The following is a 14,058-nucleotide window of genomic DNA, read 5'->3' as shown; positions in this document are numbered from 1 at the left end:
ATATCACTCACTCACACACTGCTCCATACACCTGTTCAGTTGCACACCTGTCCAATCACAATCTTTCCTCACTCACTGCTCCATACACTTCCACGCTCAATACAACTCACAATGTTAGAATTATTTAGAATTATTTTTTAGAATTATTTGGTTCCAGAACCAAATTAGAATTACCCTTTAAAATCCTTTAGGATTACCCTTTAGAACCCACTAGAACTATAATTACCCTCTATAATTACCCTTTAAAACCCATTAGAATTGCCCTCTAGATTCCTTTAGAACCCTTTATAATTAAACACAGTTATTTAGAAAGGTTCTTCTTCTTCATTTTGTTGGACCAATGGACGGATGGAAGGAAGGACATAGCCAAATATTGAAGCGGCTTCACCACTTTAAAATGGTTTGCCGTAAATAGATTAAAAAGCCATTTACTCCCCTTCAGCCATAGCATCCATGATGTGTAGTGCACTACGTATTGAAAATTACATTTTTTTACCTGCGACATGTCACAAGTCTACAAGAGCTCGGCATGGATGTTGTTGTTGTGGTGCTTATTGGGATCAATATTTGAAATGTGCACCCACATCCACATTTGTCGATTGACTCCACTCACCATGGAACCTAGACAAAATAATATGGCCGCCATCTTGGTTTTCTGGTGGGCTTATAAGACATCAGGCCTGTCGGCCTCTTCTGATTAATTATACACTGGACGGGTTTGTTGCGTCAGGTTTCCGTTGGGTTTGTTTGGATCGAGAGTTTAATACACCAAGGCCTAGACAAATATAGTACAGTACCGTACAGTAGGCCTACTAGTTGTGAAGAATAACTGCTCAACAAGCCTCGCCCAAAGTTTCATTGACTTGAACATTATAGACCGATCCGCTTTGAACACCTGTATCTCCTCCACCGAAAGCAGGTGGCCCCCAGCTATGGCGGTACCCTAAGAGGGCGGCCTTCGGTGAGCTGTTGGCAGAGTACGTGCATACAGTATTCACAATCGTTATGCCTTCCATTTCGGTTTTCCCTTCAGTGTAAAGCAAGGATCATCAAATATATACCGAAAGGTTGCAGCCGATAGCTGTCATAGGCCTTGAGAAGGCCATATTGCTGTATGGGCCTTAGGCTTTTGGCGTTCAGGCCTTGAATGGCTTCTTTCTCCAAAGCAATCGTGTTGTTGTTGTTGTTGTTGTTGTTGTTGTTGTTGTGAAGGTAATATGTGAAGATAATGTTGAGCACAGCCTTGGTGTTTTTTCTTTCTCCGAAGTGATCCTGTTGTTGTTAGGTTGAGGTAATATTTATTTTTCAGGAGCAACGTATTTGTTACGCACGTATTTGGCCGACCGCTCACGGAAGGGCGCCCGATTAAGGTACCGCCATAGCTGCGGCCATCCGCATTCAGCAGAGAGGAGACAGATATTCAAAATGGATCGGGCGATACCCAATAAATTAATATTGCGTAAAGATATTAAAATGTTATCACATCAAGTACGTCCATTATAACTCCTTCTCATTCTATTCTAAGGATTGGAGTGGTTGGGTGTAGGATGTCCAATTTTGTACGAGGTAGAGTAGAGTGAGAGGAAGGAGGCGGGTGACCCTTGGTAGAAAATACAGCATTTCCATCACCACTTGCCTCTCCCTTCCTTTGAACACAATAAATCATGATCGTTCATATTTAGATCGTTGACAGACACTTTCTGATCTATCTCACAATGCTCTTATCATTCGAACGAACTTCAAACAGATGATGACATCCTTCTCTACAGGGATTAAATATGGAATCAGGTGATACGTTGTGTTCGTTACTTTTTTATTTTTTTCCTTTTGTCGCCACTCAGGCCTGTGCTGTTTGTGCAGTAACCGGTTGAGTTAGAAGTGAAGCCTAAGGCCTGCAAGTGGGAATTAAAGGCCGTCAAAGGTCATGACAAGTCCGTGCACAGATTCAGCTTTACAGTGTTTTCCCTCTTGCTTTTAGGCCTGTTTTGCTTCAACATACTACAACGAAAACTTAAATCAAACTTTATTTAAATATGAAGCACAAACATTCGTTATTTACATACATTACATTGAGTGTGTAGTGCAATATAGCATTAGTACGTTGGGAGATATTTGAGTCTGTACAGAGAGGATATGAAGTAGTTGTGCAATTAATCTGTAATCTTGACTCTTCTTGTGATGCAGACCGAAGGGCCTTGGTGTGAGAACTATGGAAGGAAGCATGTGGAGCACCAGGTTCGAATCCGATGGCACTGCCACACCGACACGCACTTACACGCGACTTGGCTGCGTTTGCGTATTCATAACCTCCTGGGACTGACGGATGTTGTTGGCTTTGCAGTAACTGGAGGAATCCTGCAATTTGCCATCCATTTCCAACTCCTCCGCCTCTCCTTCCATCTCGTCCTCGCTGTCAGACTCGTAGAAGGCGATTGCGGCCTGGACAGGAAAGCAGGCAAGGAGACGTCGCCCATCTTCATAGAGGTAATCAAATGATTTTGATCTCGGCCAAAGAAGTCTGCGGTGGGAGGGAGTGGGACGACTGGAATAAATAGATATTTTTCATACAAAGAAACTGACTCCAAGTTTACAAACAGGCTGCAGTGTTTTGTATCGTTTCCCAACAGACTATGTTATCACAGAAATGGCAATTAAACACAAGGTTAACAAAGTACAGCATTTGGGTGTGACAATTAAATTGGGATTAATTAATTAATTGTCCAAATTAATTCATTAATAATTATTTAATTAATTAATTGGGATTGGGATTAATTGGGTTTGGGATTTGGGTATTTGGGTGTTCTGTTATGTTATCACAGAAATGGCAATTAAACGCAAGGTTAACAAAGTACAGCATTTGGGTGTGACAATAATTAAATTGGGATTAACCAGGGGGGTTGACTCAGCCTGTCATCCTTCCGAGGTCGGCAAATTGAGTACCAGCTTGCTGGGATGAATGATCCCGGTGTGTACCCCGGTTTAGAATAGGTACACCGTATCCCTGCGCATCATAAGAGGCGACCAAGGGTTGGCGTCAGGAAGGGCATCCGGCCATAAAAACATTGCCTCAAACAGGGAACCACGATTGTCATGGGGCCCGCAAGGCTAACCCCCGCTCGAGCAGGGAAAATGGCCTTAAAAAGATCATTCATATTCATTCATTCAATTAAATTGGGATTAATTAATTAATTGTCCAAATTAATTCATTAATAATTAATTAATTAATTGGGATTGGGATTAATTTGGTTTGGGATTTGGGTATTTGGGTGTTCTGTTATGTTATCACAGAAATGGCAATTAAACACAAGGTTATCAAAGTACAGCATTTGGGTGTGACAATTAAATTGGGATTAATTAATTAATTGTCCAAATTAATTCATTAATAATTAATTAATTAATTCATTGGGATTGGGATTAATTGGGTTTGGGATTTGGGTATTTGGGTGTTCTGTTATGTTATCACAGAAATGGCAATTAAACACAAGGTTAACAAAGTACAGCATTTGGGTGTGACAATAATTAAATTGGGATTAACCAGGGGGGTTGACTCAGCCTGTCATCCTTCCGAGGTCGGCAAATTGAGTACCAGCTTGCTGGGATGAATGATCCCGGTGTGTACCCCGGTTTAGAATAGGTACACCGTATCCCTGCGCATCATAAGAGGCGACCAAGGGTTGGCGTCAGGAAGGGCATCCGGCCATAAAAACATTGCCTCAAACAGGGAACCACGATTGTCATGGGGCCCGCAAGGCTAACCCCCGCTCTAGCAGGGAAAATGGCCTTAAAAAGATCATTCATATTCATTCATTCAATTAAATTGGGATTAATTAATTAATTGTCCAAATTAATTCATTAATAATTAATTAATTAATTGGGATTGGGATTAATTTGGTTTGGGATTTGGGTATTTGGGTGTTCTGTTATGTTATCACAGAAATGGCAATTAAACACAAGGTTATCAAAGTACAGCATTTGGGTGTGACAATTAAATTGGGATTAATTAATTAATTGTCCAAATTAATTAATTAATAATTAATTAATTAATTCATTGGGATTGGGATTAATTGGGTTTGGGATTTGGGTATTTGGGTGTTCTGTTATGTTATCACAGAAATGCCAATTAAGCACAAGGTTATCAAAGTACAGCATTTGGGTGTGAATCGTAACAAAACTAAAACCAAAGTTTGTACTTTTTTTGTGACAGAAAGCAAAAAAGTCATAAATCCTCCCATGACCAGAATTTTTTAATTTATTCTACTCTTTACAAGTACCTACTCAAGCCATCCATAAATGTACATGTTGTACCAGTCTATGAGAATGCATGATGCCACCTTTGAGACGAGAGAAATAGTGAGCGAGTGAAAAGGGAGGGAATGGCAAACACAACAAAAGGAGGTGAGAAGAGTTTTCAGAGGTGAGAGAGTCACAGGAGGAGAGAGAGAAGAAAAAAAAGAAAAAAAGGAAAAATAAACACAGGAACAGGCTCTGGCTCATCGACCGAGTAGGGCAACATAGTCCGGCTTTCAAACCTTTAAACTCGATATTCATGTGTACACACACACACGTCATGCACCCTCAAGCGTACTCTGTCCCACATCCTTATCAGCATATATCAACGAGGAAGCAGCTAGAGGATGAAAAACGACAAGAAAAAGGGCGTGAAAGAGAAAGACACAGGGGCAAAATAAAGCTCCGAAATGAATCGCATGCTATGTACTGTCGAGGTTTCGCCCTATTAACTTCAGTACCCTTTAGGTACTGAGCCTGCAGTAGATCAATTATGAAATTATTATGCAAAATAGAAATATACATATCTACTGGGTAGGAATAAATTCTCTGCTTTTAAGCATCTGATGGAATGTTCTTTGTTAACCTTCAACTTAATTAACAACTTTAGGTACTTCACGCTGTTGAAACCAAAGCTTTCAGAATCATTGGAATCTCCCGTGATGAAGCTATCTCTGAGGGCCTTTCACTCACTCACCGCAGGCAGGTAGGTGGTCTTTCTGTCTTCTACCGACTCTTCTCCAGCCTTGCTCCCCCAGCTCTCTCTGTGCTCTGTCCCCCAAATATTCCTACAGGTCGCACAAGATCTGCCAGCAACCCTCTGATGGTTAAACTGCCGAAATCTCGGCTCTCTGCTCACCTTCACTCTTTCATTCCTCTTTTCTCCCGCCTGTGGAACAAACTCCCACACTCCCTTCAATCCCTCTCCTCCCTCCAGGTCTTTAAAACAGCTGTTCACCACCATCTCTTATCTTCCCCCATCCATAACCTTGATCTTTTCTACCCCCACTAATTCACCCCAGATCCACCTTGTTTGAAATTCCAACTTCTTTCCTGGAAGTCCTGGCAGTGTCCATATGTTTTATACCTCTCCCACCGCCCCCTTCCCATGCCCCCCCCCCAAAGCCCTCGCCCTCTCTCAGATCTCTCGATGTCTCCATGTCTCTCGGTCCCTGCTCTCAAATGTTGTGTTTGTGTCCTTCCCCCTCTCTCCCCATCTTGTCTACCGCTCCGGATGTTATATGTTTTATGTGTCGGTTTGTCTTTCTGTGTGATTAATGTTCGCTCTTTCACGAGCCTCGATCTTGTATACAAAAAAAAAAAAAAAAAACTTGAAAAGTCTCAAAACATTTGTGTGGATTGTAACACGTTCTGGACGATATACATGGTCGGCCATTTATATACTCCCTGCTTTGAACCCCTTTAATTATGTCGCTAAGAAACGAAATGAAACAAAATATTTATTGGATGTAGGTACATATACATTTCAAGTATTTTTATGATTAAAAATTTATTGAATTCATAAGTGTACAAACTTAGACATGAATTTAGACGTGATTTCCATCATTTTCATCCAATATTCCCTGGCCCCTCGTTCACCAGACCTCACCCCATGGAATTTCTTCTTGTGGGGATTTGTTAAGAGCAAGGTTTATGCAACTCACCCAACGAACATTCAAGATCTGAAAGAGCGGATTCAAGCAGGTTTTGGAGAAATTGCGATCGGAATGCGACAGAAAATGGTCTTGGATTATCGAGAAAGAATGATGATGATGAATGAAATGATAATGATGTGATGATGATGTGATGATGAAAATAATGTCAAAATTCATGACTCATTTTGTACACTTCTGAATTCAATAAATGTTTAATAATAAAAATACTTGAAATATATATGTACCGATATCCTGTAAATATTGTAGGCGATTTTCATTTTTTAGCAACAGAATTATTGTGGTTCAAAACTGGGCATAAATGGTCCACCCTGTGTGTACACACACACACACACACACACACACACACACACACACACACACACACACACACACACACACACACACACACACACACACACACACACACACACACACACACACACACACACACACACACACATTTGATCAATATTTCAATACTTCATTTTTCTGGAAGGTTCCTCCTGACTCCATCTTTGCCCTTTACTTCTTCTGGTTCCTCTTGATGACTCCAATGCACTATTTGGTTTTCCATTACATATACACATAAAAATCTTACTATAATTCACCAAATGTCCACCCGTCTGTCTGTCTGTCTGTCTGTCTGTCTGTCCGTCCGTTCGAAGGTACCGTAAAAACTGCTGAACCGATCGCAACGATATTTTGGGTGGGTAATCCTGGGATCTCCACGAGTAAAATAGGCCATTTAGTTTTTCCAATTTCAGCTTTGGTCTCCAGCATTCTCAGGTTTGGCCTCCCGCATAACATTCGCGTTCACATAACATTCATTGTGACGATGTTTTCATTGTGACGATGTTGTTTTCCCGGATGCCGCACAAACGGCTGCACCGATCGTTGCACAGCTGCACCGATCAGACTCGGTGACCTCAGACAAAGACCTTTTATAAGGATACGGGTTGAATCACTGCTTGAGAGAATTCCAACCCCCTCCCCACCATCACGGCCGTCTCTCCAACTCACAATCCCACGAGATATGCGGAAAGGACGACCCAAAACCAATTATCTTCTTTTTGATTCGTATATAAACATCATTAAAAGTAAATAATGACCTCAGCCAAAGTTCAAATGACGTGAGTTTAATCTCTACATGAGAGAATTCCACATAGCTATTTGGGCGGTGTATACGCTAGCAGATCGCTGTCTCCATCGATCTGGCCAAGGCCGTAACAGCTATCGGCTCAAAATCCTTTTAACTGTTGATTTGGAAGTTTTTACAATGAAGGAAACACGTATCGGGAGTACATACAACATCGGGAGGGCTAACTGCACGCGTCTTCAGTATCAAGCGTAAATCTCTCATGGCGGATCTGAAGAGCAGAATGCTTGGAGAAGTGGTGGGCTACTTCAGCATGAAGGAGGATCAGAAACGTGGACTCCCACACTGCCACATCCTGCTGATACTTGCTCCAGCATGACGTTATTTTCCCAGGTGCCGCACAAACGGCTGCACCAATCGAGATTTAACGGATGTTTATATAAATCGTTTAAAACAAAAAAAGCCTTCAATTTCTGATATTTAGCCTCTTCATTTGGGCCTCCCAATTGAAGCCCCGCCCGTAGGGCGGGTACCGTTGCTCGTATATATAATATATATATTAGGGTGGCCCTTATTTTTTGACAGTTTGAAATATTAAGCTCTCACCCTCTTCAACTGGTCCATTTGCCCTCACAACAAAACAGGCCAAATGTCAGCTAAAGTCTTAAATATTTAGAGGTAATCCAGCACTCTTGAACATTTCTCCCTAGAGGCCATGTGATTGAGGTCACGCAACACTAAAAACACATATCACAGATAATACAGTATGTATCACAGAAATAAATAAACACCGTTTGATAAAACATGCTTATGAATATTTATCACATCTATGGACTAGAAATATAAAATATAAAACAAATAAAATACTGTATATATAAAATCTTGATTCTTGAAGGTGCCTGGACTACCTCTAAATATAAACAGCCTCGACTGGCCTCGACACCTAGCCTATAACCTTCCCGGGGCCCGTGCCGACATTTTTGGTTCTTATTGAATAAATTTACTACTATAATTCAGCTTTTACACGCAGCCGTAGTAGATTGACTGCTATAATTCAGCTTTTACACGCAGCCGTAGTAGATTGACTGCTATAATTCAGCTCAGCTGTTTTTTTTTTTTTGTTGTTTTTTTTTTGTATACTGAATCGAGGCTCGTGAAAGAGCTGACATTTACTTCACAAACAAATCAACCAGACAAACAAAATATATCAAAAGAGGGAGCGGAAGACAAGAGAAGGGGAAGCACACAAACACTTGAGAGCACAGAACATTTAAGAGCAGGGAGATGTGTGGAAGAGAGAGGGCTTGGGGGGAGGAGGCGTGGGAAGGGGGGGGGGGGGAATTGCGAAATTTAATTGCGAAATGGGCCCAGCCCGGCCGAGGCGGCCTCAACCGGCCTCGCCACCTAGCCTATAACCTTCGCGGGCCCGTCCCGACATTTTTAGTTTCAGTGGTTTCCACCTATCTTTCACCGTTTAGGAGATTAGCGTGTGCAGACAAACAAACAAACAAATAATCAAATGAAAAATCGGTCAGAGACTGAGGACTTGCCGGAATGTCCTTTTTTATCAGTCATTTTGGACAAATATGGCGGCCGAACTACGTGACTGATGACGTCATCATTATTTTTTTTCTCCACCAGTTTATGCCGACATGGCACTCAAGAAATTGCATCTTGATCGGATGAAGTTTTGTACTTGTCGAATTATGACGTCATAATGGAGGCACCTATGACATCATCATTAACATATTTTATTCCACATGGAGAGTTCTTTACAATGAGCCATGTCTCAATTTTTCTATTCAGTACTTTCGGAGATATAGAGGTGCAAAGTTTTTCGGTTTTTCCAAGATGGCGGCCGAACCACCTGACCGATGACGTCATCATAATTTTTTTTCTCCACCAGTTTATGCCGTCATGGCGCTCAATAAATTGCATCTTGATTGGATGAAGTTTTGTACTTGTTGAATTATCAAATTATGACGTCATAATGGAGGCCTTGGGCCGAGAGAGTTAAAAATTGGGCACAGTCTATTCCAGGGCAAGACAAATATGTGTGTAAAGTTTGGTGATTCAATGTGCCACGATGTAGACGTAGTGCTGCGCACAAACAGACAAACAGACAGACAAACAGACAGACAAACAGACAGACAAACCAACCGATCAACATACTTGCCGGAATTTTTCCGGCAAGTAACAAACAAAAACTTTCTTTTATATATTATATATATATAGATATATCATATACAGCAGACTTGATGGTGTTATGGTTAGAGCATCCACTCTGAGTCAAACCAAAGACTATTTTTAAAATGTTCTGTGCTGCTTCTTTGCTTGATTCTCAGCATTTAAATGGATAGACCACAGACAAACAACGCTGGGAAGGCAATGGAAAACCACCCATTATAACCCTTGCCAAGAAAATGCTTCGGTAGCACAAATGTAAAGGGTATGGTTGGAAAAAAAAAAGATTAAAAAAAAAATATATATATATATATATATATATATATATATCAAATGGAGGCGCAAAGCACCCCTCCCTTTATATAAGGGATCGTTTCTCTGTATGCAGCTCGAACATAGGAACTGAAAATACGTTTCTCGGCTTCTATGTGACGAAATTGGCTGCAAATTTCAGAAGTAAATGCTGTGTATGTCGAGGTAATATGTTACAAATTTCAGCAATGTCCGTTTATGCATTCTTGAGTTTTATTTAGAAAACCCTTAAAATCACGTTGGTGTCTGTCCGTCCGTCCAAAATGTGTTGGCGCTCATATCTCAAGGACTATACATTGAAACTATATACATTGGCCAATAGGTCTAGTTAATGGTTTTCAAAACAAATTCCACCTAAGTGCTATAGTTTTTGCTTTAAAATTAAATATATATATATATATATATATAATTATATATACATAAATAAATATATATAAATATATAAACACTTTATAACTCTTCAAAATATTATTACACAAATCCAACATGCTGGCTCAACGGCCTAATGGATAAAGCATCAGACTCCTGTGGTGGGGATTGTAGGTTCATAATCCCATCTGGGTTGAATGTTTCCCCCCTTGCTTTTTCAAGTCTTTTAGATCATCTTGAATAAAGTATTGGACGATGAACAAATGCATTTTGTTCGTATTTAAAATGTATCTTGTGGGGGCAAAGGGGCAAAGAAAAGGCTCCTTTATATGGGATGTGCCATGTGGCAAAGTATAGAAAATAAGGGACATTCAAAAAAAAAATCTCGCGTGCATGCAGGACTACCCTTGTGTTCTGAGGAGGAACCAAGGAATGCTCTAGAAAAGTTCATATAAATGGGCGCCCTACATCTGGCAAATAAAATACATTTACTTCTTCTTGCAGCTGTATGAATCAAATGGCCGCCCCTTTATGTGGGATCCAGGCGCAGCCAGAACCAATAAGAATGTTCAAAATAAATTAAATAAATAAAACGAGCCGTTTTCGTCCTCATGATCTGAAATGGACTGACCCACCTTACGGGATGCTTAAAGCCCAAATTGTTTTTCCCTCCTGTTTCTGTCATCTGACAGTGAAGGGTTGAGACTGCACAGTGGAGAGACTGTTGGGATTAGGTGAAAGAAACAGCGACAGGTGGTTAGCGATTTGTGAAGTCGAGATATTATGACAGGTATATCCTATGTTTATACATGCAACTTGTGCTGTAAGGTGTAGAAGAGTTGAGATATCATTGACATGGATATGTGGAGGAATACATCCTTCTATGCCGATGTGCAGTTAACATCCGGACACAACATGGCTTGCAGGTAAAGACGAAGCACGACTGTGTGAAAGAGTGGGAGAGTATGAAAGGTGGCAGGTAGGATGAAGAGCAGGTGCAGTATTTGCAGGAGCCAAGTGGTGAGGTGGGATAGGTGAGGGGGCTAGCTACCTGGGGCCTTATTACAAACACCTTGTTGTGAATCACCAGGTCTACTATGTATTCCCACAGATCCTCACCGAACCGAATCTTCTTCGCCACCACTCAACAATAATCCTCATCATACCTGCCATTCCTCAATAATCCTCATCATACCTGCCATTCCTCAACATTAATCCTCGCCGTGCTCGCCACCCCTCCCAATTAATCCTCATCATTCACACAATCCCTCACCATGAATCCTCACCATGCCTGCTGTTGCTCACCACTGATACTCACAATTCCCACTGACCGTTGCTAAACCTCAATGCCAGCTGACACTCACCTGACCTCACCATGACAACTGCTGCTTGGTAAATCTCACCTGGCACACCATTCCTCACAAAGCCTGTCATCGCACGCCAAACCACACTATTCCCGCTGTCGCTCACCAAATTCACCATGCTCACTGAACCTCACCAAGCCTCCTCATGCGATTAATGTCCACAGTTCATCATCGGTCTCTTGATCGCCTTCATCAACAACAGCGAACGATTGCTCTCCCTTACAAAGCCTCACGCTCATCATCCTCATCCTCACCCTCACCCTCACCCTCACCCTCGCCCTCGCCCTCGCCCTCGCCCTCACCACGTGCATCGAATGTTGTGTTATATAGGTATATTATTGTATTATAAAGGTGCAGTCTTTGTGTTTGCTCCATAAGTTCGTGCTGTGCATTTCCGTGCAGGGTTCAGGACTCACCTCTCCCCGCCTGCTACACACGGTGCTTTCCCACGGCCTCCAAACCCTACACACCCGGTATGCACACATGGTCACACACGCTACCAAGCTTCATGTACACAGATACACACGCTACCAAGCTTCATGTACACACGCTACCAAGCTTCATGTACACACTCTACCAAGCTTCATGTACACACTCTACCAAGCTTCATGTACACAGCTACACACGCTAACAAGCTTCATGTACACAGATACCAAGCTTCACGTACACAGCTACACACGCTACCAAGTTCATGTACACAGACAGCTACACACGCTACCAAGCTTCATGTGCACAGATACCAAGCTTCACGTACACAGACACCAATCATCATGTACACAGCTACACACACTACCAAGCTTCATGTACACAGCTACACACACTACCAAACGTCATGTACACACGCTACCAAGCTTCACACAGATACCAAGCTTCATGTACACATGCTACGAAGCTTCATGTACACAGCTACACACGCTAACAAGCTTCATGTACACAGATACCAAGCTTCACGTACACAGCTACACACGCTACCAAGCTTCATGTACACAGACAGCTACACACCCTACCAAGCTTCATGTGCACAGATACCAAGCTTCACGTACACAGACACCAAGCATCATGTACACAGCTACACACACAACCAAGCATCATGTACACAGCTACACACACTACCAAGCTTCATGTACACAACTACACACACTACCAAACTTCATGTACACACGCTACCAAGCTTCATGTACACAGATACCAAGCTTCATGTACACAGATACCAAGCTTCATGTACACATGCTACGAAGCTTCATGTACACAGCTACACACGCTACCAAGCTTCATGTACACACGCTACCAAGCTTCATGTGCACAGCTACACACGCTACCAAGCTTCATGTACACACGCTACCAAGCTTCATGTACACAGCTACACACGCTACCAAGCTTCATGTACACACGCTACCAAGCTTCATGTGCACAGCTACACACGCTACAAAGACATCAGAACCAGGAAGTATATCATTTAAAATATAAAATAACACATTTCAGGTTGTGCTGCCTACCTCGTCTCTGCTCCACCGTCCTGAACCCGAGCCATCCCCGATGCCTTCAGAGGAGCGGGATCTGGGGATGCGTGATCTCTGGATGCGGGATCTGGGGATGCGGGATCTAGGGATGCGGGATCTGGGGATGCGTGATCTCTGGATGCGGGATCTGGGGATGCGGGATCTAGGGATGCGATATCTGGGGATGCGGGATCTGGAGATGCGGTCTCTGGGGATGCGGGATCTCTGGATGCGGGATCTGGGGATGCGTGATCTCTGGATGCGGGATCTGGGGATGCGGGATCTGGGGATGCGGGATCTGGGGGTGCGGTATCTGGGGATGCGGGATCTGGGGGTGCGGTATCTGGGGATGCGGAATATGGGGATGCGGGATCTGGGGATGCGGGATCTAGGGATGCGGGATCTGGGAATGCGGTATATGGTGATGCGGGATATAGGGATGCGGGATCTGGGGATGCGGGATCTGGGGAAGCGTTATCTGGGGATGCGGGATCTGGGGCTGCGGGATCTGGGGCTGCGGGATCTGGGGAAGCGGAATGTGAAAAAGCGGAATGTGAAGGAGCGGGATGTGAAGGAGCGGTAGTTCAATAAACCATGCTGGTCGCTGGAAGACGTCACGTCACGAAACCGACTCGCCTTTTGTACCTGCCAGATGGACCGGCACCGTGGGATGCATATTCATGAGTTGGACCAGGGATGGGGCGGGCTCAGCTCATGCGGGGCGGGGTCAACCCATGCGGGGCGGGGCCAATCAGAACGAATGCGTTTCAGACTCGGGTTGGAATTCTCGGTTGGCTTGTCATTTCAGGTGCACGTACGGTGTAAGTGGCAGGTGTAAGTCCACATGGGAACTTGTGATGTTGCGACCTCAGGTTCGAATCCCAGGTAATACAGTACGCGCTGTGTGCATTCGTGCACGATCTCCTCCTGTCCTTGTTGTCCATCTTAAAGTGCACGGACAACTCCTATGGTGTCTCGATAATTAATTAATCTTTAACCTGCGCTCGTGAAGCGAAAATCATGGTTAAGCGCTCGGGGTCCATCCACTACGTACGTTTCTGCATTTAAAAAAAAATCATTTTCTCGGCAACCGTTGGTCCGATTGACACGAAACTTTCGCCATTGGAGCATATCCGCCTGTATAATTTTTAGTGATCATTTTGACGTCATAGGTCATGTGGTATGGACGCCATCTTGGAAAAAGGTTGCACGAAATTTCCGAAACCGCTCAATGGAAAAATTTTAAACATGGCTCATTGTCAAGTACTCCCCATGGGGAATAAGACATGTTA

The 14,058-nt window shown here is 43.0% G+C and overlaps 1 protein-coding gene across 1 annotated transcript; it reads right to left on the bottom strand.

Annotated features, from left to right (window-relative positions):
* Positions 1 to 1,597: 1,597 nt before the first annotated feature.
* Positions 1,598 to 13,344, bottom strand: LOC137423615 (uncharacterized; the record flags this gene model as incomplete). Its single annotated transcript, XM_068110966.2, has 4 exons — positions 1,598 to 2,518; positions 10,539 to 10,624; positions 11,684 to 11,729; positions 12,764 to 13,344. Coding segments are annotated over 4 exons (960 nt in total), but the record flags the coding sequence as incomplete, so codon positions are not given.
* Positions 13,345 to 14,058: the final 714 nt, after the last annotated feature.

This window comes from Myxine glutinosa, chromosome 3 (genome assembly GCF_964187855.1).
Source record: "Myxine glutinosa chromosome 3, kmMyxGlut1.1, whole genome shotgun sequence".
NCBI lineage: Eukaryota > Metazoa > Chordata > Myxini > Myxiniformes > Myxinidae > Myxine > Myxine glutinosa.
The sequence above is the reverse complement of the archived record's forward strand: the minus strand, read 5'-3'. Positions and strand labels throughout refer to the sequence as shown.